The sequence below is a fragment of the Mercenaria mercenaria genome, chromosome 10, assembly GCF_021730395.1.
Source record: "Mercenaria mercenaria strain notata chromosome 10, MADL_Memer_1, whole genome shotgun sequence".
NCBI lineage: Eukaryota > Metazoa > Mollusca > Bivalvia > Venerida > Veneridae > Mercenaria > Mercenaria mercenaria.
In genome coordinates, this window is record NC_069370.1 from 39,509,602 (window position 1) to 39,535,375 (window position 25,774).

At 35.4% G+C, this 25,774-nt stretch overlaps 2 protein-coding genes across 2 annotated transcripts; both read left to right on the forward strand.

Moving 5' to 3' along the window:
* The first annotated feature begins 1,648 nt into the window (after window positions 1-1,648).
* On the forward strand, window positions 1,649-5,633 carry LOC123561845 (uncharacterized). Its single transcript, XM_045354494.2, has 3 exons — window positions 1,649-2,375; window positions 4,120-4,308; window positions 5,251-5,633. The coding sequence occupies exons 1-3, from the start codon at window positions 2,321-2,323 to the stop codon at window positions 5,427-5,429; spliced, it is 423 nt and encodes a 140-aa protein (XP_045210429.2). The 5' UTR covers window positions 1,649-2,320; the 3' UTR covers window positions 5,430-5,633.
* Window positions 5,634-12,969: 7,336 nt separating this feature from the next.
* On the forward strand, window positions 12,970-20,370 carry LOC123561844 (uncharacterized). Its single transcript, XM_053552852.1, has 3 exons — window positions 12,970-13,126; window positions 15,673-15,855; window positions 19,621-20,370. Exons 1-3 carry the CDS (start codon window positions 13,072-13,074, stop codon window positions 19,797-19,799), a joined length of 417 nt encoding a protein of 138 aa, XP_053408827.1. The 5' UTR covers window positions 12,970-13,071; the 3' UTR covers window positions 19,800-20,370.
* The last annotated feature ends 5,404 nt before the right edge of the window (window positions 20,371-25,774 follow it).

The window sequence follows — 25,774 nt, forward strand, 5'->3', positions numbered from 1 at the left end:
CCGGTATTAGGTCATTGTTCGTCGTTAAGCCAATTAGACGATCACACACCTGAAAGAAACAAAGTTTCAATTGAAATTAACACCGTAATAATGGCATTTATTACACTTTTTTCAGTGAATTTTATATGTTTTTAGAAAACTCGCTTCTACTCACAAAAGCCTATATATTGTTCTTAAGAATGGTCATTAAATCAAATCTTAACATTTTCTAAAATATATAACCAGGTAGGCCAGTGCCCGTTGTCATCAACATCTGAATTCTTAAAAATTTATATCGGCAACCGCACAAAAATTTGCGCCTACGCAAAAGCATGTTTTTTTTTCTACGAATCTTGCAAAATATGCGTTGAGTGAGGTTTTGCGTCTAGTGGTGAAAATCACATTTGCGCATATACATATTTTGCGCGGAAGTGAACCGAAAATGAAAATAAACCGCGAAAATTGGTTTGGGAGTTATTTTGGGATTGATTTTAAGTAAAAGAAAATAGTGAAAACAGAATTGATTTACAATCACACCTACTTTGGCTACGTCCATGATGTACCACCAAATAATAGGCACTGCCAAAGTTTCTACCCAATCGAAAGACTTTTTTCAAACTTCCTAGTCAACAATCGGGCCAATATCTAGGACATATTTCATCATGTAACCCTTCAGTAAACACTTGCATGAATTGTATCAATCATCAGCGCTTATCGAACTGACATGTCGGTCTGATGCAATAATTAAAACCAAAATTTTGGTTTAAACATATTTTATTTTGAAATATTTTCACAACATGATTATACAAATATACAATAAAGGATTGGACAGTAAAATTTTATGACAGAGATTGTAAAACAATATGGAATTAACATATATGTATTGCTGTGTTATTCTTTTTCATTGCGCAAAAATTTGTATTTTCTCAGCTGACACACAAGCGCCACCCGCGCAGCAATGAATTGAAAAACATATTATCTGCAACATAGCAGTAATAAGCATTTTACAAGCCTTACTCGGTTCGAGCCTCACTCGCGGCGTTGAATTCTTCATTTGAGGAAGCCAGCCAGCTGGCTTACGGAAGGTCGGTGGTTCTACCAGGGTGTCCGCTCCTGATGAAATAATGCACGGAGGCATCTGAGGCCTTCCTCCACCATCAAAGCCGGAAAGTCTCCATATGACCTATAATTTTGTAGCTGTGACGTTAAACCCAACAATTACAAAAACATGTAAAATTAACAAACATTTTCAGGGTTATTTTACCTTCCTTAAATGACGTAAAAGCTTTAGTCTCTTTTAATACGTTTTATCAACTGACTTGTTCCTTACAAAGAATAAAATAAATTACGCATTCATAAAAACAAACTTAGTACAACCGACCGTTTCCATCCCTGTAAAATATATACTAGTAAGTTATCAAGCGGACAATTAAATTGCATGCCCATTGAGATAATGAAATAAATAGCACCTGTTTACAAGAAGCTGAGGCAATTAAATGTGTTTATCTTTAGAAAAAAAATACAAATAATTATTATCACCATCAAAATTTAATTTTATCTCCTGTAAGATTTTTACTTACAAATCATTTTACAACGTGATCATTTTTTTTTAATTTTGCCAGACCGGCGGTTGTGTGCTTCCCTTCATGATGCGAGTGGGAAAGTTTAAAATTGCATTTGGACCAACAACGACATGGGTTATGTGCCAAAAATCTACTCAAGCGGAGGGTTTTTCTTGTTAGCCTATTATCATACCAATATTTATCTGTATGTATATTTAATATATTTTAGTTTGTTAACCTTTAGCCTGCTAAATTTCTAAAGAGGACTGGTCTATCACTCGATTTGGGCAGTACCATTTATTATTTGGAGGGGAGAATTTAGCGGCTGAATAGCGAACAGTGCAGACCCTGATCAGACTGCACGGATGCGCAGGTTAATCTTGGTCTGCACTGGTCGCAAAGACAGAACCACATGTCGCAACCAGGCTAAAAGTTAATGGAACGTCTTTCAAAATAGTATGTTTTCGGTTCTATGAAACACCTTCTTTTTCATGTAAACATGTGACAATTGTCATGTCTCCTTCATTTTTTACGTAAGATTAAATATCTTGCTTTGACACAAATACAACAACTTCTTATCGATATTGATTGTCAACACTTACTTCAGACTGAATTCATAGAATCGCGAATTGTCCATTTCTCGGAAGACCGTCGTTGTTCAGCGTCAACAACTACGTTTGTTTTGTTTGCGGGTTTAGTCCAAGACAACAGGCAGCAAAAGCCAGACGCATACGGACCTTCTATAAAGAAACAGTGCGGGAGAGATTGTATTAAGCATTATGGAATTAGCGAAGAACTTATTGCATTTTACTGTGGTGTCGTTTGTCGCATTAGGTAAGAAAAGTTATGAGCTTTTGACGTCGATATAATGAACCTAGCATTGTTTAATTAGGTATCGTAATTGGCAGACCGAAGTCTATACGTTTACATGTTTCTTTTTTTATTTTCCAGGTGTGAATACTTCATCTTTTATCTTCTTGACGTGTTATTTTGGCGCGCACATTTTCTTTTGTAGTTTTTTTATTTCAGTTGAGCATGCGCATTCGTCTAAATTACCTCAACGTGCGGGAATGCATAACCGTTGTATTGACTACATTATAAATACATGTACCAATTTTGTAAAGGAAGCCGTTTCAAGTTAAGCTTTTTTGCCAGTAAATATATTTACACCAGGCTACAATGTATATTCGTCTAAGGAAGTTATCTATGAATTAACAAGTAACCATAATATTATATGGCACATGTTTTTGTATGTTACATAATTTGTAGATATCCTTGTGAAATATATACACGATACATTCATACGCTTTTGTTGCTGTTTAAGAAATAATGAATATGTTTTATCAGTTAACAGGCCTAAAATATGGGCAGGAGTTCGGAGGCGTAATAATTAAATCACGAGTGTGTAGCATCCGAACGACTGCCCTTATTTTATTTATTTATTTATTATTTTATTTTGTTGGGTTTAACGTCGCACCGACACAATTTTAGGTCATATGGCGACTTTCCAGCTTTAATGGTGGAGGAAGACCCCAGGTGCCCCTCCGTGCACTATTTCATCACGAGCGGGCACCTGGGTAGAACCACCGACCTTCCGTAAGCCAGCTGGATGGCCTTATTTTATTTAAGAAATAATATATCCCATGTATGGAGTTTAGATGCGAAGAAATTATATCACGAAGGAGCAGCCCGAGTAAAACATCTAAACGACAATGATTTTATTGATGAGTAAATCACTGTTTGAGATATAGATCTAGATCTATTATTTCGATCCTAATACGTTATCAACGATTATTATGCACGTCCTTGACGATATCCATCAAATAGTTGCTTGATTTCAGTTGATTTCCTTTTCAGCGCGCCGTTATGCCATCTAACGCTATGACGTAATAATTGTGGCGTCAGAAAAATGAATTGTTTAACAAATAATCAAGGCCTTCGAGAGGTTTAATTTATCGTCTAATTTATCACGGTTCAGAGTTCAGATGCGTAGTAATTGAACCACGAGGGCGTTAGCCCGAGTGGCTAAATATTGAAGCATCTAAACGATGAACCGTGGTAAATTAGACAATAAATCACAAGAAGGCCTTGATTGTTTTCATTCTGACAAGCCCATTGACATATTTTGATAAATATTATGCTGAACTTCATTTACCCGAGGAGTAATTATCGGACGTCATACGGCAATTTGACGTCATAATTGACGTCATAATGCTCTCTTACCGGTCCGCGCGTCAACGGCTGTTAAATGGAAAAGCGAGTGATTTTTTGAGGGCCAGTGCGGATCACCTAACCCCAATTAGGTGTGTGTGTCTGTGGTGTACTATCGTGAATTACCATTTGGCATTTCAGTTATGTTAATCTGGCTACAATGGACGTCAAAACTGGTCAATTTTCATACTTTTCGCATTAGATGCACAGCGAATGTTTTCTTGAATGTTAAATCGTCATAATATTACGGTCTCTAGAGTCGTGAAATTAAAGGATGTATGTTAGATTATTTACTATAGTAATTCAAAGTTGAAAAATAACTGTTATCATTTCTCAGCAATGTATAACTACCAACATCTTTTTTCAGCTGTGAAAGGTTGTGGCCGTTTAAAGTGCTACAAGTGTAATTCCCAGGATTCGCCGAATACTTGTGGCGAAAGTAACTTCGACCCCAATGTTCACGCTGATGATGTTGTAAGTGGGAGCGTCTTGAGAAATACTTTAAATGGGGGTACCAGTTGTATTCGAGGCTGGACTACGAATGAAAAGGGCACTTGTGAGTACTTATTGTTTTGTGCTGGGCAAAGTCAAAAAAGCCCAGTCTGTGTTCATCAGTAACTACATACGTTGCGTTTATGGTCAAACTTGATTTACATTGAGGGCAAGGCGCTCGCTGATTTGCAACTTGTACGGATAGGTTACACAAAAAAAGCCCCAAATGCTAGTAGTTTTATACAAAGTGAAAAAGCAGCAACATTATTTATATGGAAAAAGTAACTTAGAAAATCTGTTTTCTATGATCTAGATCTAGTTGAAAGTCCTCATTTTAACTTTTTGGTCATTTTATAGATTTATTTTTGCGCAGTGTGCGTCTTTTATAGCAAAGAGTAAAGTGTCCATTATGTGTTTAGGCATTTCTTCGTTATAACATTATCTTTTCAAGTAAGAGTAGCATACACAATGCTACTTTCTCAAAAAAGTTTGAACTCAAAACATAATTATGCCGTAAACTGGAGTACTTCATACGTAAATTTACCTGAAGAAGTGGTATTACGATGACGCTTAACAGTTTAAAAACCGAAATTGATAACCTTTGGTACAATGAGCTGTGTATATATACTAACTGTTAGTTATCTCACATGAGGTAACACAAGATTTGCTAGAATACCACCAGGTTTTGTCCCTAAAGTATGGTCTTCTTGTGAAAATGACAGAAAAGAAGGTAGTTAGATATAAGCTTTAAAACGATCCATGATCCTTCCATCTGAGCGACGACGACGACGACGACGACGCCAATGTTATGCGAGGAAATGCACCTCTAAATTGGTCTCCACTACACTAAGGTGGAGATCAGCTGACTGTGTGACTTGATTTATCAAGTCTGCGTATGCAATTCATCTAGTAGTAAAAATATAAAAATATAAAGATAAGATAGATGCATAATTAATATCAATAAGTTTATGGCAAATATTAATATTTTTCCTTCTTTTTAATGCAGATTATTACCGTGACAAATCTAATGTGAAACTATGGGATGGCTGTTCAACCCCAGCGTTGTGTGCCTGTAACGAAGACCTGTGTAACTCGAGGGGGTCGCGAGTGACGACGTCTCTGGTGACAACATCTCTCTTATTCTCTGTATTAGGAACGGTGTTGATGAAGAAGATAATAACATGAAGAGAGAATGAGGAAACGACATAACATTTGATGAATATAAATTAAGAATTTAATAAGTACAATATACATATCACATTAGTATCTGACTATCAATTTTATAAAACATATAATGAATTCTGATGAAACCCTTTACTACGTTACGTAAAACTCCGCATTAAGTTTTGTCAGTATTTGTCTTTGTTCAATAAATGTGTAAAATATCAATATTTATTGCCTGTTTGTAAAACATGTATACCCCTAATGGTGACCTGTCCCATTTTCAGTCCCGAAATCACTATAATCTTGACCTTTTGACCCCCAACAAAGGTGCAATCTACTTACCATAGAAAATCATCCTAGGAAGTTTATGGACTGTAGGTCAAAGCATTCTTTAACTTCAGTCCAGAGAAGTTTTACCTTGACGTTTAATCTATTGACCTACAACATCATAGAAACAATTTACTAACCACATGCAATCATGCCATGAAGTTTATCCCATGTAGGCTAACATTCTTTAGTTACTAAGTGGAAACATTTTTCAGTCTCAAGGTCACTATGACCTTCACCTAGTGAACTCCAAAACATAGGAGATATCTGCTAACCACAGACAATCATCCTTTGAAAATTGATCACTATATAAAGCTTTCTTCAGTTATTGAGCGGAAACGATTTTAGCCATAACGTCACTGACCTTTTTACCCCAAAAATAACAGGGGTCATTTGTTGACCACAGACAATCATCCTATGATGATTGATAATTGTAGATCAAAGCCTTGAGTTATTGAGCGGAAACTTTTAAGTTCTGAGATAACTGAGACTTTGACCTTTGGTCTGTGGGCCAAGGCCAAAAATATTGAAAGTCGTAACCCAGAAATTAGGCAAAAGTTGATCTATACCATGATGTTTAACTATCATTCAGGGAACTTTTAAGGGTGGATGTCGGCCAGAGCAACATGTCAGTAAATATCAAAGAAGGTTTTAAAAAACGTTGGTGTTTAATGAATACAATTTAGCGTTGCATAGGAATAACGCTGATTTGGATGGTGAAAAAGAAATTAATGTGACATTTCTTGTAATAAATCTTATCTTTTAATGCCTGAAATAATCAATAATTTACTTTGGTTTTCAAATAATGCTCCGCTATGTATTATATACCGAATAAAATGTAAATAGTAGGGATTGATGTACCCTACCCACTTCGTTTGTTACTTATGCATATGCGGGAAATCTCAATAACTTTTAATCCTTTATAAGGGAACAGTCCCTTCATGTTTACAGTAAAGAAAACAAAATGAAAGAATAATTAACTTAAAAAATCATATACATTTGCACCTTGATGTCACTTGTCCTGACCTATAGTTCGTGTTTCATTTCTTGGCGATTTGCATACTGACAGACCTATTCTTTGCTAGAAGTGTAGAAATGATGAAAGTATTGCAAACGCTGAAACGACCGCAAAATGTTCAAGGAAGTTCCCGATGGGGAACATCAAAAAGGAAAGCAGATCCAGCAATATAAGTCTACTTTATTCAATATGACAGCTATTCAAATTTATACGATATCTCTATACATGTTAATGCCACCAAAGAACTATGCTAGATTAGGTCTTTTTAATAGTCATTATGTACGTAGTAATTAAATCACACAAAATTTAAGTTTGTTCAACTACCAACAAAATAGGTTATTTTCAAATTAAGATGGCCACCATTTTCAAAATTTCCAAATAACTGCCTTAAATTCGATACAACATGTACATATGAAAGAGGTATAGCCCTTCAAAAGTTAAAGCTATAACAGAAATCACCTGATATTCATTTTAAAATGTTACAGAGGATTTTACCGCTCAGAAAATGACAATCTGAAATCGGTTACACGTAAAATATATTGATGAGTTACTACTTTTCAAATATTCAGTATTATAAGACAAATAAGATTTCAAGTGTTTTAAGTTTGGTTATTCAGATAAATCTTATAAAGACACTGTCCCGACATTTTCAAACTTGCCGCCAGAAATAAGTTTGCAGACATAATATAGATAAAATCTAAGTAATCAGTGCTGTAATAGAAGTCATCTGATTTTGTTAAAATAGTTCAATTGAGCTACTTCTCTTGTTTTAATTAAGATGGCGCCATTTTCAAAATGCATACCATAAAAAGCGTTACAATTTAAATGCTGCTTTTATTTTTTTAAACTAAACTTGTAACTCTCAATTTTCATTCAAAGGATTTTGAATGTAGCTACAAGGTAATAATAGTTTGTATCAAATGGCTGCCTGATAGATGTTACATATACAATGTATCAAAGTAAAATTACGAGAAATGGAGAATCGAACATATAATGAAATTGTCACTTTCTTCTAAAAGTCAAGTGAAAAATGATCATTGTACAAACAGTTGTGTTTTTTAAACATTTGAAAGGATTTATCAAGTTTACGTTTAAATGCAAATTACATTTTATCAGTCGCAATTCAAAGTATATACGATCTCGTTTTAAAGGACAAAGCCCTTTCTGATTATACAAACGGAAATGAGCATATACAGTTCTAAACTATGATACATATATATATATTGATGTACCTTTTAGTTGTGCTTGAACGTTTTATCTGTTTTATTTGAGATAGAAATTTTCAGATATATCACAATGCCAAATCCCTTCAATATCCTTCAACAAAAACCTTTCAATGCGTATGCCTCTGAAATAGCGCCAAACTATGTTTAATACATCTGGCATTTGCTTTACATTATGAACAGTGAGCAAGTCTTGGAATCAAGAAGTCATGTATCGTATCTGTTTGTTGTTTGGACTATGAGTAATAATGATTTGTATTGTTGTATATAATATCAAAGTAACATAAGTTTCAATCAATTTTAGGATGTAGCTTAATGATATTACTACGGAATTTAATACTTAACTAAAAAGAGGTTTTACAAAATATGTCGTAAAGACATCAATGCACCGCTGAGGCGTTCCAAACAAAAGGTGCAGACTCTGTATGCATCTATGCATGTACAATGGACTTATTCAGGTACTGATACCAAAAAGTGACTTCTCGCAACCTCTCACATCATATTTTAGAGTATATTTCTTCCATATGGTGTATATTGATGTTATACTGTGTCCTCCTGTGTAGTTCTCAAACAAACAGTTCCATAACGAGGTAATCTATATGTAACAGTTGAAATACATCATTTTTTGAACGATCTAGTTTGTTTGTATTTGTTAAAAGTTTCAAAAGTAGAATGTTGAATTTAAGTAAGAACTCGGAATTGACAATAATGATACCACAACCACAAAATAACAAGAGTCTCATCTATGTTTTCGTTAAGGAAATGTAATATAATTGCCTAGTTCAGTAATTCCGTACCACGGTATAAGTGATATTTGAAAATCACTATGGTCAAAGAAACAGAACTATTTGAAGAAACATGACCAAACGTGACATTTGTTTCACTACCAATATTGGACAGTATATTTCTGGTGTGTTCTATAAGTTCAAAGTGTGCAGTGTTGATTTACATCAGGAATTACATCAGCAACTTTGAACACATAATGCGTATAAACCGATAATGTCAGTAATGAATACAATCTTACCTTCCATAAATGTCAAAACAACGCATTGAAAATATAAAAACCCCCGTCTTGAAACCACCAAAGTCCATCGACCAATCGACACCCGAAAACTATCCTAGCTTTAACGTTACTTAATATTCTGTATAATCTTGGTAATGTATGTTTCATATTAAATAAATGTATGTTTTATTTCATCCTTGTAATGCTGTAAAAACTGACTGAGTAGGTGCTTTGCAATGCCATTATACATGATTTATGCATTAGTTTCCCATCAAGTCTAGTATTTTGAATCAAAATTTAACCAGCGGTTAGTTTAACAGCCGATTAAAGTTTCGAACAACCGGACCCTGGTCCCCAAAATAGCCATCTACTGACCACAGACAGTTATCTTATGAAGTTCGACCGCTGTGAGTTCACGTGTTCTCATGAATTGATCTGAAAACAAATGGTCTACCGACCAACCGACAGTCAGACCGACCGAAATGAGGAAATCAATATACAAACTCTTCTTTGAAGTGGAAGGGGGTGGGGCATAAAATGTGACCTAATCTGTTATATATTATTATGCTATGTAAACATGTGTTAGTGTGCTGGTGCTTATATTGGCACTTGTACACAATATACGTGGATAATCTTGTATTATAATGAACAAATCCGGAACAGGGATCTTGGGGTTCTACATCCTGTGGTTTATTTGATATAGGGTTAACTCCGTTTTCTCAACATCGTTTTAAATTATGTTACTGTACAAGTGCTGTCATATTAAATTCTACAAAACAATCAAGGAGAACAGCGACTACTAAACCGTCATTTAACACTGTTTATACACGATGGGCGGTTTTAACGTCGGGCGTAATAATTTCACGAGGGCGCAGCCTAAGCGCAATTATTTCGAACGACGTATATCCGCCCGAGTGTTTAAATGGTGTTCAAGCAGGGTTTTGCTATATATACTCGGTAAAAAAAGTTGTGCACACGCGGATTTTTAAGGTGACCATAATTTTTATTATATGACACACAACAAAGATGAATATACCGGATTAAACTTTAATCAAAGCTTAACACAGAACTGAAAACGAAAACGAAAATAAAATCCAAGCATCCGTTTTTGAGTAATCCATTAAAGAAGTTCCCAAGGGTCCTCTGTCAAAAATGGTTAACTCACTGTTTTACTATCAAACTCTAAAAATGCGTATATCCTGCACGCTGAATGTGACACTCTGATACCACTGATAAAGACAAACAACAGTACTCCGGTGAATTACAAATATCGCTGCAACATTCTGGGGTCGCATACCAGCTTGTAAATGTCCCAGGGCACGAGCCCGGTCTTCATTAGTTAGTCGTCTTAACGGACGCCTTGGCAGAACATTAGCCATTACTGTGACAGTGGCCAAACGTTGAGTATGGATCACAAGTTAGTTTCTTTTATAAAATTCATTTTACAAACAGTAATTAAATAATTAAGTTACTAGGTGTTTGATTGATCAACAATAGAATAATTACTCATATTCAGGACTTTGTCTGTGAGTATGGTCAGTGTGTGAGGAAAGAATGCAAGCAAGACTATTCTGAGCACTTTTCAAATTTACTGCTAATTTTGCAGTTTTTGAAGGCTTACCTCCATTACATATAAACTGTTATAACTTGATCATGTAACGATTTTCATTCTGTTTCGACCAGTGTCCTTATAACAGATATCTGTTGACTTTTGTAAATCCAAAAAATGCATGTAACTTTTTAATTTGCGCTATAATGAAATAAACATCCAACTGTGCAGGACTTTTTATACCGAGTATATAATTTCTATCGAATTTGTAATGTATCTTTTATTGTAAAATTTAGATGAAATACGATAGAACTTTTCGCGCATGCATGGTGCCAAATGGTAGGTCGCCACGCTCCTTTGTTTATAACACGCCAGAACCGGAACTTGCGGAAAAGTTCAATTTGGGCGAAAATGATGGCGAATTATTCTGCAAAGCGAATAACCAACTTAGTACATGTAGTATGTGTGTTAATAGTTGTGATATTTGACATTTAGTTTTAAATATGCTATATAGTAAAACATTTGATCAAATTTGAAAGCGCTACATGGCGCTAAATATCAGGTCGACGTGATCGTTGTGATAACGTAAGCATTGCTAGTCCTAATAAGAATTATATTTACGCCAATTAGTATATGGTTACAATATGAGTAGGCTGGATGGATATATTAAGTAATGTTATAATGTCTGGCATCCAAACAAGTCTTTCAATAATGTCTCCTATTAAATTTAATTAATGTCTTCTTGTATTATTGATAACACAAAAATCTTTAAAACAAAATTCTATACAATATTATAACCAGGTGGACCAAGGCCCGTATTCATTAACAGTTAATATTAGCGCCAATTTGCTTCGCAAATCTTACAATACAGTTAATGCAAAATTTGCGTAGTGTATTTTTTTCGCGTAAATAAGAAATGAGCCTTCGCAAATTTTGCAGGGCCTATTATGAAGGCTAATTAATGAAACATATTTAATCAGTCTATCACAAGTATATTCCATAAGTCAAAGATGGACGACAATATACATATATTTGCACCCCGAACACTCTATTGCATGTTAACTAACGATTTTGATATAAAATATTGCATTGGGGAAAATTTTACGCCCAGGAGTAAATGTTTCTCCATGTGAACAAACACACAATTTTCAGTATCCATTTATAGAAAATTTATACTGATGAAATTTTGCAGAGCTGACTAGCTGTAGACTGCAGATACATGCCAAGTTTCATTTCAATATGTGGAACCGAGCAACATTAAACGTTGAAGAGTATGGTCTCGCGTTCACGGGGCGGCTCATATACTTCCGTAAACTTTGATCTCATTCCAACTCCAAATTCCTAGAAATCAGCCAATGCCATGCGTCAGGCCAAAAAAATGTTTGTTACCAATTTTCCGACCTACCATAGATATATTCGCTGATCCTAAACTTGTTCAATCTTTAAGAAAAAAGTCGTTTCGATACGAAAAGTAAATCGGTCTAACGAACCTAAGCCGGATTTCTAGCATTTTGTGACTGTCAAAATTAAGGAACATGTATTTATAACCTTCTCGTAACCTTCTCACCTGTGTCTCACCTCTGAAATATTTTATATGACAATCAAAATTAAACACGGTGGTCAGATCCAAGACCCGCGAGGCATATTTGCACTCCGTCTGTGTTATCAAATTCATAAGGCAAAAGGAATCTATCGAATTCTTTTAAAGCTTTTTTTTAGTTCTTTGCTATTTTTGTCAGCCTTTCTAGTATCTTAAACAGTGATTAACTATCTAGCATTATTAAGTGTTCAAATCTAGTACCGGGATGTAGACATGTAAAACGTTGTCGTATTTTTACGGCTAGCTTGGTCTATATAGGATTGTCTTGTCGTATGCACTGAACTGAAGCTAGAACTATGACAGGCAATAAACTGTTCACGAACACAGTTCTTGGTTTAAATCTTACCTTGTTCATAACAAACATAATTACCTTCTTTACATGACACTGCAATTTCACATCCCTTGTCGAGAAACACATTTTTATTTAGATGTCGAGTTGCTTCAATGTCAGACCACGTTGTAGCCTAACCACTAGACCGATAGTAATAATATTATTCACTTTACCTTTTTAGTCTGATGCCATTTCGTAAAGACAAAAGCTAGTCTATTCGAGGGAATTTCTTTGAGTTATGATATTAAAAATATCGTCGGACAGAGAATTTCACTACATTAAATTATAAAAACGTAAAAAAAAAAAAACTAAATCGTAATCTAGGAGCTAGTCTAACCATGTACCGACCTTTATTAAAACAAGAATAGTGTCAGTGCGGAAAACTATCCATTAAAAAGTGATAGCAGTTACTTGTTACCACTATATAAATATTACATTGCATCTGGTAAAAAAGATGAAGCCTACCTGCTTACCTGAAGGAACGAAAACCTTCAGAAACATATATATTTCCTTTGGCCTTAGTCAACTAATAGGCCTTACTAATAACTATTTCAGTAGTAAGAAAACGATAAAGTTAGATAAAGTTTGCATAGTCTGAATTGTAGAAGAAAAATGGATTTTGTGAAGAAATTACTGTGTCTAGCAGTATTGTCTTTTGTAACATCAGGTAAAAAACTTTTTTTAAAATCTTATTCAATTAACTTAATGAAATTAAACTTTAGTATCAATGATTTTTACAATAAACATTCAACAGCTTTATGTTATTTTCTACCTGTAAAACGTCATGAATAAATGAGCCGTGCCATGAGAAAACCAACATAGTGGGTTTGCGACCAGCATAGATCCAGACCAGCCTGCGCATCCGCGCAGTCTGGTCAGGATCCATGCTGTTCGCTAACAGTTTCTCCAATTCCAATAGGCTTTAAAAACGAATAGCATGGATCCTGACCAGACTGCGCGGATGTGCAGGCTGGTCTGGATCCATGCTGGTCACAAACCCACTATGTTGGTTTTCTCATGGCACGGCTCAAATATACACGCATTGATTTGAAGAAAGAAAAACAACAGGGATATTAAATGCACAATGTATATGTACTTGATCATTGATTTTTCTTTCATCATATAAATAAAAATGAACGTTATAAGTCGCCCTATACTACAGTTTAATTAATACGTGTCTTTTAAATTCCTCCTCGTTATAAGGTCTCAACTAGGACTGCTCGTATTTCTGGTCAATCTTTAAACAAAAATTTACAAGACAAGGGGTGGATCCAAGGTAGAGCAGCGAAGCCCCTCAAATCCAACGAGCATCCGTTTTTGATGGCATAAGATTGAGATATCAGTCTTTTTGTCAAAAAATTCGGCTCGCTTCGCGGAAACAATGTTTATATCGATGATAACAATAAAATAATAATTGCTAAAGTGATGGGAATGGAGGGCAGTCAAATTTAAAAGCTCATGTCGTTTTGTAACATATAGGGTCTAAGTCTGAAACATTCGAGAAAGTTTTCAATTCGGTTCTCATATATTTGTACAATTTAGTTTATATATGAAATACATTAACAGGTATTTTGTTGTCTGCTAACCAGGCCAAACAAATACTACATACAGTTCGTTTACTAGGTCATGCGTATTTACACTTTTTCAACTTACAAAATGATCTTTCTACTTTCTGATTATGTTTTGTTTTAGCTTGAGCTCACGTTTTTCTTATACTAGAAACTTTAAATTATGGAAGCCGGAGTTAAGGTTATAAAACGTAATCTTTAATGTTTACAAACACGATGTTTACAAAAACGAACAGTACCAGGAGTGTTTGAAAAGTTTCGCAATCGCATTGTACAATGATTTACCTGTATAAAACCAATATGAAACGCATGCCTGCTCATCAATGTACATCGTGTATAAATATAAAGCCACGCCAAATTGATTTCTTGGTGATCGGTGATCGGATTCGGATTCTTCTAGCAGGGTGTTCAGTAATTATAATTCTTTGTGCAACACAATGTACATTATGTTGAAAGAGAGAATCGCGCTTATTGAACTGTAACATTTAATTTTTTGAGCTTCCTCGTATGAAATACACATTTATAAAAAAAACGAAAATATATGACCGTACCCACCCTATCGTGATTTGATCGCATTTCGAGAACACATAGTTTAAAGCGACATGCCTCCAGATCGTTCGACAACAACAAAAAATATTTTTTTTAGATATCTTGAAATAAATGCTATATTTCTTAAGAAGGCTTTAAAACTTAATTACTGACAAACTTTATGTTATGGAAACACATGAGAATTTGCTGTTTTTACTACTTTTTACGATGAAAATCGAAAAGCGTTTCTCACGCTTTTACTCCAGTTAAAATCTATATTTTCAAGTCATTAATCACTACTTCAGCTATAGCGCTATTGGTTACGACGACGGGGAAAATGTCTTTATTGCCGCGGCGGTCCAGGGTTCGATTCCCGACGCGGTCATCTTTTTTTCTTGATTTGGAATTTTTCAAATATTTTAGAAACAAAAATTCATATTCTAATGTTCATAATATGACCAAAACTTCAATTTGAAAGAAATTTTGTATTTTTTTTTAGAGTATTTTTTAGCCAAATCTAGAGGCATGCTGCTTTAAAATATCCTTCGATCAAAGTGGATAAGCAGAATGTCCAATTGGTCGTAAAGGTGGACTCAAAAACTCTCCACATGCGCGGATGTTTTGGACAACGGACAAATATGTCGCGTTTGAATCGCATTCTATTGCGACTTCGACCAGCAGACCATATTCGTTTTTCATCAATCTTCAGCTTTAAAATTGTACGTAACTTGAAAAATTGAATGTCTCGGGAAATAACGAATAAAGTATCTATAAAAGAAATTGACGAATACCTAAAAGTAACGAAAATTCAATGAAACAGAAATACACGTTGTACATGAGGTTAACTTATCAATGATTCATTTCAGAACATAAAAAGAAGTGCGAAGTATACCATACATTTCCCATTCTTTCAAATCACGAATCTACCTAATTTATTTTATGACTAGGATAGAAATACTCTTCAAGCCTGTCTGAAATAATGATGTTAGTAATAATATATGACATATTGTAATGAGTGTTACCTTCAAAGCCATCTGGTAAGTGGATCATAAAACATCTTACTTTTGAATACCTTTCACAAATGACGCGAGTCACACATGTAATTTATATTTTTCAGCTGTAAACGGTTGCGGACGTTTGAAATGCTATAAATGTAACTCCCAGGACTCGCCGAATACTTGCGGAAAAGATAACTTTAATGCTGGTGTCCACTCTAGTGACACAACAAGTGGTTCCACAAGTGATCTTTCTGGAGGAACCAGCTGTATTCAGGGATGGGCTATAAATGATAAAGGAACTTGTGAGTATACATTTATTTTTTATGATTATTTCCAGTAAGATGCATTTGTGTTAAACAATATTAGTGTTGTGTATAATAGATGCATATTAATTAATTAATTCAAAGCTGTCAGAAACTGACTGAGCAAATAAATGAGAAATTGAAGATGCAAAAGCGGTATTTGCTAAAAGAACCATACTCGTTGAAGAAATAATATGCCTTTTTAAAATGTTTATTAATTATGTGGCTGTCAGCATCAGTGTCAAAAACGTGTATGCCATTTCTGAAGTTCTTGACCACTTATTGTGTACTATTTTGAGCCGTTGATAACATCAGACTGTATTTCCACCCCACCACCAAAAAAAAAAAAAAAAAAAAAATACATATTTTATATATAAATAGATATTAATATAGGTCTTAGTTCCACCTTATAATTACGCTTGGTTTTGTATCAACGTCTTACAGATTATAGCGAATTATTAAATTAAAGTTTCGCCAGTAGGTGAAAGAATAAGATGAGTACAAACAAAATCTTCAGTATAATTTTATGTACTTTCATTATGCCGATGAAAATCCCGAAGAAATAGAGTGCTTGAACGTCCATCCGTCCGTCAGACTTTTTTATATTCAACTCTTCTTACAGCTTCCATCCAATACAAATGAAATTTCATGACCGATTATTGTACCCGCAGATACATAGAATTTGGGGCTATGTGGGAGTCATATATGCCCGTCAATCATGTTCGCTCCATATCTTCTTACCGTTGGGAAGACTAGTATCAGCTCTCAATCTCATCAAGCTGATATGCAGAGCGCACAACACAGGCGTCTAGAACAAACGTCATGTTGTTTGTCTTTATGAAAGGTGGGCCATTCATCAAGCGGTTAAAAAACTAGGCCACTAGGTCAGATAGCTACACACTTTCTATTTGTTATACATGAAACCTGGTCAGAATGTTTGACTCTCTTAAATCTAATTCAAGTTTGAAATTATATAACTTCTGGCTTAAAAACTAGGTCACAAGGTCAAATTATATGAAAAAAAAATTGTAAACTCTAAATAGACCACATTTTCTTCCTAATTTAAAGAATGTTTATCTTCAATTTAGATACTGGGTCGTCTGGCCTTACAAGCTAGGTCAGTCATACAACGTATGCATTTGTATAAATTTGCATTTTCTGCTTGATCTGCATGGAACCTAGAGAGACTATTTGATAGCTCGACTATTCGAATGGGACTGGACCTACGTCGGCGTTTGCGTCGGTGTCCCGATGTTTTTGTGTGTAAGCTGGTATCTCAGCAATCTGACTAAACTACTAAATCTCCCTAAATGTAAGCCTGTGCGTAGCGTTAATACGAGATGATTTTAATTAGATTCACCTGTGGTATTAAATTGACTCTCCACTTATTCACTATGATTAACCAGGGACATAAATAGTACATTTGAGCCGCGCCATGAGAAAACCAACATAGTGGGTTTGCGACCAGCATGGATCCAGACCAGCCTGCGCATCCGCGCAGTCTGGTCAGGATCCATGCTGTTCGTTAACGGTTTCTGTAATTGCTATAGGCCTTGAAAGCGAACAGCATGGATCCTGACCAGACTGCGCGGATGCGCAGGCTGGTCTGGATCCATGCTGGTCGCAAACCCACTATGTTGATTTTCTCATGGCACGGCTCATTTATTCCTGGATTAACTGACTTACATTACACAGGTTTTGTAACTCTAGTTTACTTCTTTACAAAATTATTACCTATTTTAAGTTTTGTATGTAAGCTTAATTATCTAAGTACCAGCTGATGGGAATTGATTGAAACCTTACACACTTTTCCACTGTGCTGAGCTGACTTGTATTGTACTCTGTTTTGCATTTTTATAACATCATGCCCCCTTTTCTACTTTTGTATTCATTCCATTGACACTGCTGTTGAATAGTCGACAGCTAAATCTAAGCGATGTTCGGATCCGTATTATCTGGGATAAAAAAGTAGGTCACTTGATCACTTTCCCTTAATGAATTTGCACCCATCAACAGTGTTTTGAGCGCAATAATTTTTCTCCAAAGATAGATATAATTGTTGACTTTAAATCTTTCCTGAAAAACAGCTTTTTGAAAGGCGAAACTTTCCAGGTACAGGTACAAAGACACGTTGTGGTACTGGTTTACAGACACATGTGAAGTTACAATTCAATATCTGCATTAGTTTTGGAGATAGTAACTTGCAAGCAAAACTTTAACCAGGATTTTCTAAGTCTAAAAGGGGCATAATTTAGCTGAATACATGTCAGAGTTACGGGACTTGCCCTAGTGAGGTTGGTAATTGACCTACAAAAAGAAAAAAAATAAGTTTCAAAGCTATATGCCTTAAAGTAATAGCTATATGTACTTGCGTGCAAAACTTTAACCAGGATTTTCTAAGTCTAAAAAGGGGAATAATTTGGCCAAAATAGATGTCAGAGTTATGGGACTTGATGCTATCACCTAGTTTTATAACCCCGAAGACACACGTGAAGTTTCAATTCAATATCTGCATTAGTTTTGGAGATAGTAACTTGCCCGCCAGACTTTAACCAGGATTTTCTAAGTCCAAAGGGGACCATAATTTGGCCAAAATCATGTCAGAGTTATGGGACTTGATGCTGTCACCCAGTTTTATAACCCCGAAGACACATGCGAAGTTTCAATTCAATAGCTGCATTAGTTTTGGACAGTAACTTGCATGTAAGACTTTAACCAGGATTTTCCAAAGGGGGGCTTAATTTGGCCAAAATACATGTCATAGTTATAAGACTTGACCTAGTGAAGTTGGTAATTGACCTAGAAAAAGGAAAAATAAATTTCAAAGATATATGCCTTTAAATGATAGCCTTATGTACTTGCATGCAAAACTTCAACCAATGTGTGACGCCGACGCCGACGCCGACGCCAGGGTGAGTAGAATAGCTAGACTATTCTTTGAATAGTCGAGCTAAAACGAATGGTATCTCAATTAACTTAATATAATAAATAAGATGCGTACATGTTTGATGATACACAGGCCTTTTCGAACTTTATTACCGGACGTCTAGACAAATCAAACAGGTTAGGTCCGGTCACCGGACACATAGCCAAAATGCGTAGTGTCGTATTTTTTCCGTGACTTAGCGGAAGCTTCCGAGCACGAATATAAAAGCGCCCTCTGGTATCATAATGAGAAATGTACATTATGGTAACCTCATTATGCTTAGTGTTATGTTGCATTCTGCATTGTGACAAGTGAGATTGTGTTTGTTTAAAACTTTGTTAGCTGTTCATGCGTACGAGTAAGCACATTCAACCTGTCCAGGAGCCACTTCTGTCCATATCATCAGCATATAAACAACATAAACACATGGGGAAGGTGTGTCTAGGTTAACCACAGGCTAATACACCGAGTGATGCATGTCACATTGCAGCATGACCGAAAGCAAGATAATGTCATAGACTAATGAAGAAGTAACCATGATATTAAAATGAAACAATTAAGCATGTATGAATGTCAGAAAGAAACACGTAAACATAGGAAGCACAAATGGTCATGTAACAATGCAAAATGGGATGTCCGAAGGAAGCATGTGAACATGAGAATAACGAATGCATATATGTAAATCGCAAGATTGGATATACGAAAGAACAATGCAGTTTTTGCCCTAATTCTGTTCCATAAACATGCATATAAGATTTTTTTTCATACGTGCAATTAAGAAGTCCTAGTAATTATGCTATTCAGTTGAATTTACATGAATAGACTTTAATTTTTTCCAGATTATTATCGTGACAAATCTAATGAATTCGAGCACGATGGGTGTGAGACACCACAAAAATGTTACTGTAACGAAGATCTGTGCAACACGAATGGTTCACGTGTGATATCCATGACAACAGTAGCGACAACGCTCATCTCTTTCTTTGGGATTTTGCTAGTGAAGAGGATTCTGATATGAAATATGACTAAGAAAGAACAATATATTTATGAAATATAAAAAACATAAAATATCAGCGAATATTTTTTTTCATATTTTTTATGTCAAGGTGTACATGTTTTGGCCCTAAAACACTCACGCGCACATATTAACTCAATAGACGTCTACGCACTTCTACGTTATATCGCGGGACATGTCACCTCCGTATTTTAACCCTGATAAAATACGGCCATGCGTTGACGTCGCGCCGACCTACTACATTTTGCGTCATACATGCGCCAAAAATAATATATATACATGTTTATGTAAAACACATATTAGAATCGAAACAAAATATAGCATACCATGTTTGATCAGATCTAAACACTCCGAATCGGTTATACGCCGCAAGTAATATTTCACTGTCTGCTGTCCGCACTCTAGCTATGTTTCGATATATCAAAACACGGTTCCGCTATATATTACATATTATTGTATTTCTTAAATGAAGTATAAAACTGATTTTTGTTGTAGAGTTTTATTGTCGCATTATCTCATTTTTATGATAAATTTTGCACTATTTCTATACCAATAAAATACTGTACAGAATGAATATTTTGCTTGTCTCTCTTCAGCCCACATGAGCACTTCCTACTCATTGTTAGCTTTTAGAATTGTTGGATGTCCATTCGTTGTCCACAGTTTCTTTATAGTACATCTCCTAAAAAACCAAGTCACTTTCAACCGAACTACAAAGGAATGTTGCACGCGCGGATCCCTTTCATAGAGTTCTGGTTCCTATGACAGCCAAGAGTAAAAGCTTTAACAATCTTCCTCTTAAAAACCGCTTGTCCGATCTTTAAAATAATTTCAAAGAAACGTTCCTTGGGTGACCCTCTACATTTCCTCAAGCCATGGTGTTTTGTTGAAAACTGTGATGGCCGTTAGGGAGGCAGGGCTGTATTTCCCTATATGCAAATTAAAAAAAACAACTCACCTGAAACCACTGACCTAATTTCAAATAATTTCATAACAATATTACTTACGTGATCTGCTTTAAAATTCCGTCAAACAATATTGATTTGTTAAAAAAAAACATGGCCGCCAGGGGTGGGGCTAGGTTTCTATGTGAATAATGAAAAACTTTTAAAAGTCTCGTTAGCCAATTAAAAAAAATGAATTCACACAAATGTTCCTTGAGTGATCCTCTGCCTGTTTACATGGCCATCAGGTTGTTGGCAGGTTCTTCTTATAATGCTATAGTGGAAAGATTCTATTTGCTAGAAAGTTTAGAAACTGTTGATATGATTTCAAAATAATTTCACACAAATATTCCGTTGGTACCAAACTCCTTCAGATTATTTCGCATTGTTAAAAGCATGGCCTCAAAAAAAAATGGAGCAGATTTAAATTTCTCTGTATATATGTACATATGCTGTGAAAACCTTCTTTTTTTTTCGCGGGAACTGCTGACCTGATTTAAATATAATTTTGCTGGGAGCCCTTTACCAAGAGTGATGTCAAAGAAAAAACATTGCTGCTAGAGGGCATTGTCACTTTCCCCTATATGTATGTAGAAGCTTTAAAAAAGCTCTCTTCAGAAACTGCTGCTACTATTTCGAATTAATTCACAGAAATGCTCTTGTGACCATATACAAAGCTAGTTTTGTAAAAAAAAAACCATGGCCACCAGAGGGCGAAATCACTTTTTCCTGTGATATTATAATGTACAATTTAAATCTCTTCTTGTCAGAAAACGCTGGCCCAATTTCAAAATAATTTCATATTTATTTACCTATCGCGACTCTCGGCCAAAATTGTTTAAGCAAGGTGTGAACCACAGGTGAGCGCTCTAGACGCAAAATAAAAAGATCTGAACTCAATTTGTGACCTTGACCTTTGACCTACTGATCAAGTCTATGCGCTCTACACATCGTCTCGTCGCCACCTACCTATATGCCAAGTTTGATGTCAAAACCTTGAATAGTTACGAAGTTGTACTCAGGACGATGGTAAAAATTGACCTTTGGGCTCCATTTGTGACCTTATTAGTTACGCTCCAGACACGAATTATCGTCGGGCGGGCGGACGGACCGACATTCTTACAGTACAGTAGTTTCTAAAACGACTGTATAAATATGATACTAATTTGATACTCATCAGTCTCATTTAACGTCTTTGCAAGTATCATGAAGATAGCTCAAGAAATGGGGATCGGGGCATTTGCCCACAAGGGCGTTTGTGCCCAAATGAAAACAGTGTACTGTTACGATGTTTACCCTCTAACTGAAATTGTAGATAAGACATTTGTCCCCAGTGCTTACTTCTGAAATGGGCATTTGCACCAAGAGTTTCATGAGAAGATGTCATTTAAAGAGAATTCCTATAGTTTTTTTCCTTCCATAGAATTTTTTTAATTCACACATATGATAGGAAAATTTGTGCTGAAAACAATGAACAAATAAAAAGAATAGGTCACCAGGCTTGTTTTTGTGAAAACTTGTTTTGAACACACCCACTGTTGCTGAAACTGCCAGCGATTTTTCAACATTTTCATAATTTTCTGCTTTTTTATAAATACCAACCAAAATATACATCCAGGCAGCACAATACGGTTTTTTCTTTTTACAGATTTTGTTATATACTTGTTTGATATCATAGTCATATTTGTAATACTCTATCCTTACAATAATGGGTACAAATGAAAAAAATATTGTTTCATATTTACTTTTGTGAACTTTTTTCAATGAAAAATACCCATAGTGAAGAATATTTTTTTTTTAATTTTGAAAAAACTCTTTCATAGATTTTTTTCTTTTTCTTCTTGTGTATAGATAATTGTATTGTGAGCATAAAAATGGCTAAAAATGTATGGGTCACCAGGCTAAATTTTATGTTAAGACCGCTAGAATACAACACCTGTTCGGACGGAAATGGCACGAACCTGGCCAAATTGATTACATGTATGTCTGCTAAAAGTTAAAAAAAAAGTTTTAAAAATTCTTTATTCTTTCTATAATTGAATACTAAATAATCTGAAAGGTGATATTGTCTTATCAGTACTAAGTCAATTATCTTACATTATATGAACAACACTGCTTTTGTACTAAAATGCGATGTGAAAACACAACCACAAAAATAGCAAGATACCTGTCAGGCATGATACTTGTCAATACAACATAAACCAGTATCAACATTTGATTACTGATATAACTTATCAAAAATGTTATTTCATTCAAAATTCCTCATATTTAAGATTGTCTGTAACATGTTTCAACAAATGTTGACTTCAGTTCAGTTTTCCATAGAAAGTGTCGGCTGCGCAGAAAGATGCGCATAAAAAACTATAGGAATTCCCTTTAAAGTTTTTTTGGGTTTTTTTTCATTTTAAACTCTAGTGGCCCCTAAAGGCCAAACACCCTCTCTTGAACAAATCTGGGAGATGACCTTAAAGGGATGCTACAAAAACGTTTGATGAAGATCCATAAAGCAGTTCACAAGAAAAAGTCATTAAACCTACTTCTATTTCAGCTCTAGTGGCTCCTACATGGGGTCAAGTGTCCCTATTTGAATAAAATTAGCAGGACATCTAACAATGATGCTACACATCAAGTTTGATGAAGATCCATCCATTGTTTCATAAGAAGAGGCCAAATACAGTTGTTTCTATTTTTAGCTATAGTGGTCCCCTAAAAGGAGTCAAGTGGCCCAGTTTGAACAACTTTGGTAGAGGACCTTATGATGATGCTGTAGACAAAGTTTGATGAAGATCCATCAAGCATTTCAGGAGAAGGTATTTCTATTTTTAGCTAAAGCAGCCCTTAAAAGGAGCCAAGTGCCCCCCATTGAACAGTTAGTAAAGGACATTATAATGATGCCAAAAATCAAGTTTGATGAAGATCCATCTAGCGGTCCATGAGAAAAAGTCATTTAAAGGCATTTCTATTTTTAGCTCTGGTGGCCCCTAAAAGGGCAAAGCATCTCCATTTGAATAAATGTGTGAGAGGCACTTAAAATTATATTACAGACCAAGTTTGATGAAGACCCATCAATCTGTTCATGAGAAGAAATTGTTAAAGGCATTTCTATTTTCAGTTCTAAAAGGGGCAAATTGCCACTATTTGAACAAAATGATTAGAGGACCTTATGATAATGCTACAAAGTCTCATGAAATCAAGGGATTCAAGAGAAGTTGATTACAGGTATTTCTATTTTTAGCTGTGGCGGCCCCTACAAGAGGCCAACTGCTCCTATTTGAACAAATTAGGGAGGTCCTTAAAATGATGCTAGAGACCAAGTTTGATGAAAATCCATCTTGCAGTTTAATGTTTTTTTCTATTTTTAGCTCTGTTCAGAGGCCACATGCCCCCATTTGACCAAACTTTTCAGAGGACCTTATAATAATGCTACAGACCATGTTTAATGAAGATCCATAAAGCAGTTCATGAGAAAAAAATCAGTTGAAAGTGTTTTTATTTCTAGCCCTAGTGGCCCACAATAGGGGCCGACTGCTCCCATTTGAACAAACTTCGGTGCGGACCTTATAATGATGCCACTGACAAAGTTTGATGAAGATCCATCCTGCGGCTCATCAGAAGAAGTTGTTTAACAGTATTTCTATTTCTAGCTCTTGCCGCCCGTAAAAGGGGCCAAGTGCCCCAAGTTGAATTTTTTTAAAGCGGACCTTGAGACGATTCTACAGACCAAGTTTGATAAAGATCCATCAAGCAGTTCATGAAAAGTCTTTCAAAGTTTTTTCAATTTTTAGCTCTGGCTGCCCCTAAAAGGGGTCAAGGTTTGAACAAATTAGACAGATATCCATGCCAGAATGCTACTGACCAAGTTTGGTGTAAATCTGACCAGTAGTTTCAGAGGAGATGTTTAAGTAAAAATGTTGACACAGGATGATGGAAGACAGACCATCCACCTTCACCAATACCTCACCCTGAACAAAGTTCAGGCGAGCTAAAAATTATAATATTGTTACAACTACTTTTGTTACTCTGTAGTAAGCAATTGTTTACCTTTACATCTGAATGCAATTAACATATTGACCTTTTTTGGAGACTGATTATTGTCTTTTAGAGTAGTTTTGATAAAAAAACCCAACAAAGTTATATCTACTGGCACACAGGACAAAAATATCTGGGGTTGGGGGTCAAATGTCCATAATGGTGGGCTGGGGGGAGGGGGCAATTGTCCTACAACTCAAGAAATGAGGTTTAACCAAGAAATACCATTTCCAAATTGTTAAAACTTAGTGTTAACAGACAACAACAGATGGGGTGGGGAGTAAAAGCATCAATGTTTCTCATTTCACATATACATGTATGCAGCACAATGCCCTTTGTGTCAGTGAAGAAAACGTCAGTGTCAGTGAAGAAAACGTGGACATTAGTACAGTATTGTCTCTTATTAAAATTTTCCCCACAATGTTAAATTAACTTCAGCTTGATTCCAATTATAATCAAACCACTGTGCAACTCATTACCATTCTGCTGTAGAAGCATGGTTCCTATACACAATGATTCATCTTCCTAGACCAAGTTTAACCTTTAGCCTGCTGGCAGCAAATGATTCTGCCTTTGTGATCAGCACAAACCATGAACAGCCTGCACATCTGGTCTGCACTGTTTGCAATTCAGTCGATAATTTTTCAGTGATCACCCCTTTGAGCAATAAGTGGTACTGCCTAAATTGAATGATGGATCAGTCCATTTTAGAAATTTAGCAGGGTAAAGGTTTTAAAGGAGAAAGAAAGGTTTTAAAGGAGAAAGTTTATTTATTTATTTATTTGGGTTTTACGGGGCACCAACACAGTATAGGTTATATGGTGCCAAACAGGACTACAAATTTTGGTTTCATATCTCATTTACATCGAAATAAAAACATGAGGTATGGAATCAAAATTTGCATACCTGCTGCAATCACTGAGTTACAGCAAAGGAGAAAGAAACAGAAAAGTACTACAATAAAGTGGACCTTTCAATGAGAAAAAAAACGCCATAAAACAAATG

Bases quoted from the DNA above. Each gene is read 5' to 3' on its own strand.
- LOC123561844 (XM_053552852.1), top strand. From the start codon at position 13,072: ATGGATTTTGTGAAGAAATTACTGTGTCTAGCAGTATTGTCTTTTGTA. The intron at 13,127-15,672 runs GTAAAAAACTTT...TATATTTTTCAG, and splicing joins ATTGTCTTTTGTAACATCAG to CTGTAAACGGTTGCGGACGT. The intron at 15,856-19,620 runs GTGAGTATACAT...AATTTTTTCCAG, and splicing joins TATAAATGATAAAGGAACTT to ATTATTATCGTGACAAATCT.
- LOC123561845 (XM_045354494.2), top strand. From the start codon at position 2,321: ATGGAATTAGCGAAGAACTTATTGCATTTTACTGTGGTGTCGTTTGTC. The intron at 2,376-4,119 runs GTAAGAAAAGTT...ATCTTTTTTCAG, and splicing joins GGTGTCGTTTGTCGCATTAG to CTGTGAAAGGTTGTGGCCGT. The intron at 4,309-5,250 runs GTGAGTACTTAT...TTTTTAATGCAG, and splicing joins TACGAATGAAAAGGGCACTT to ATTATTACCGTGACAAATCT.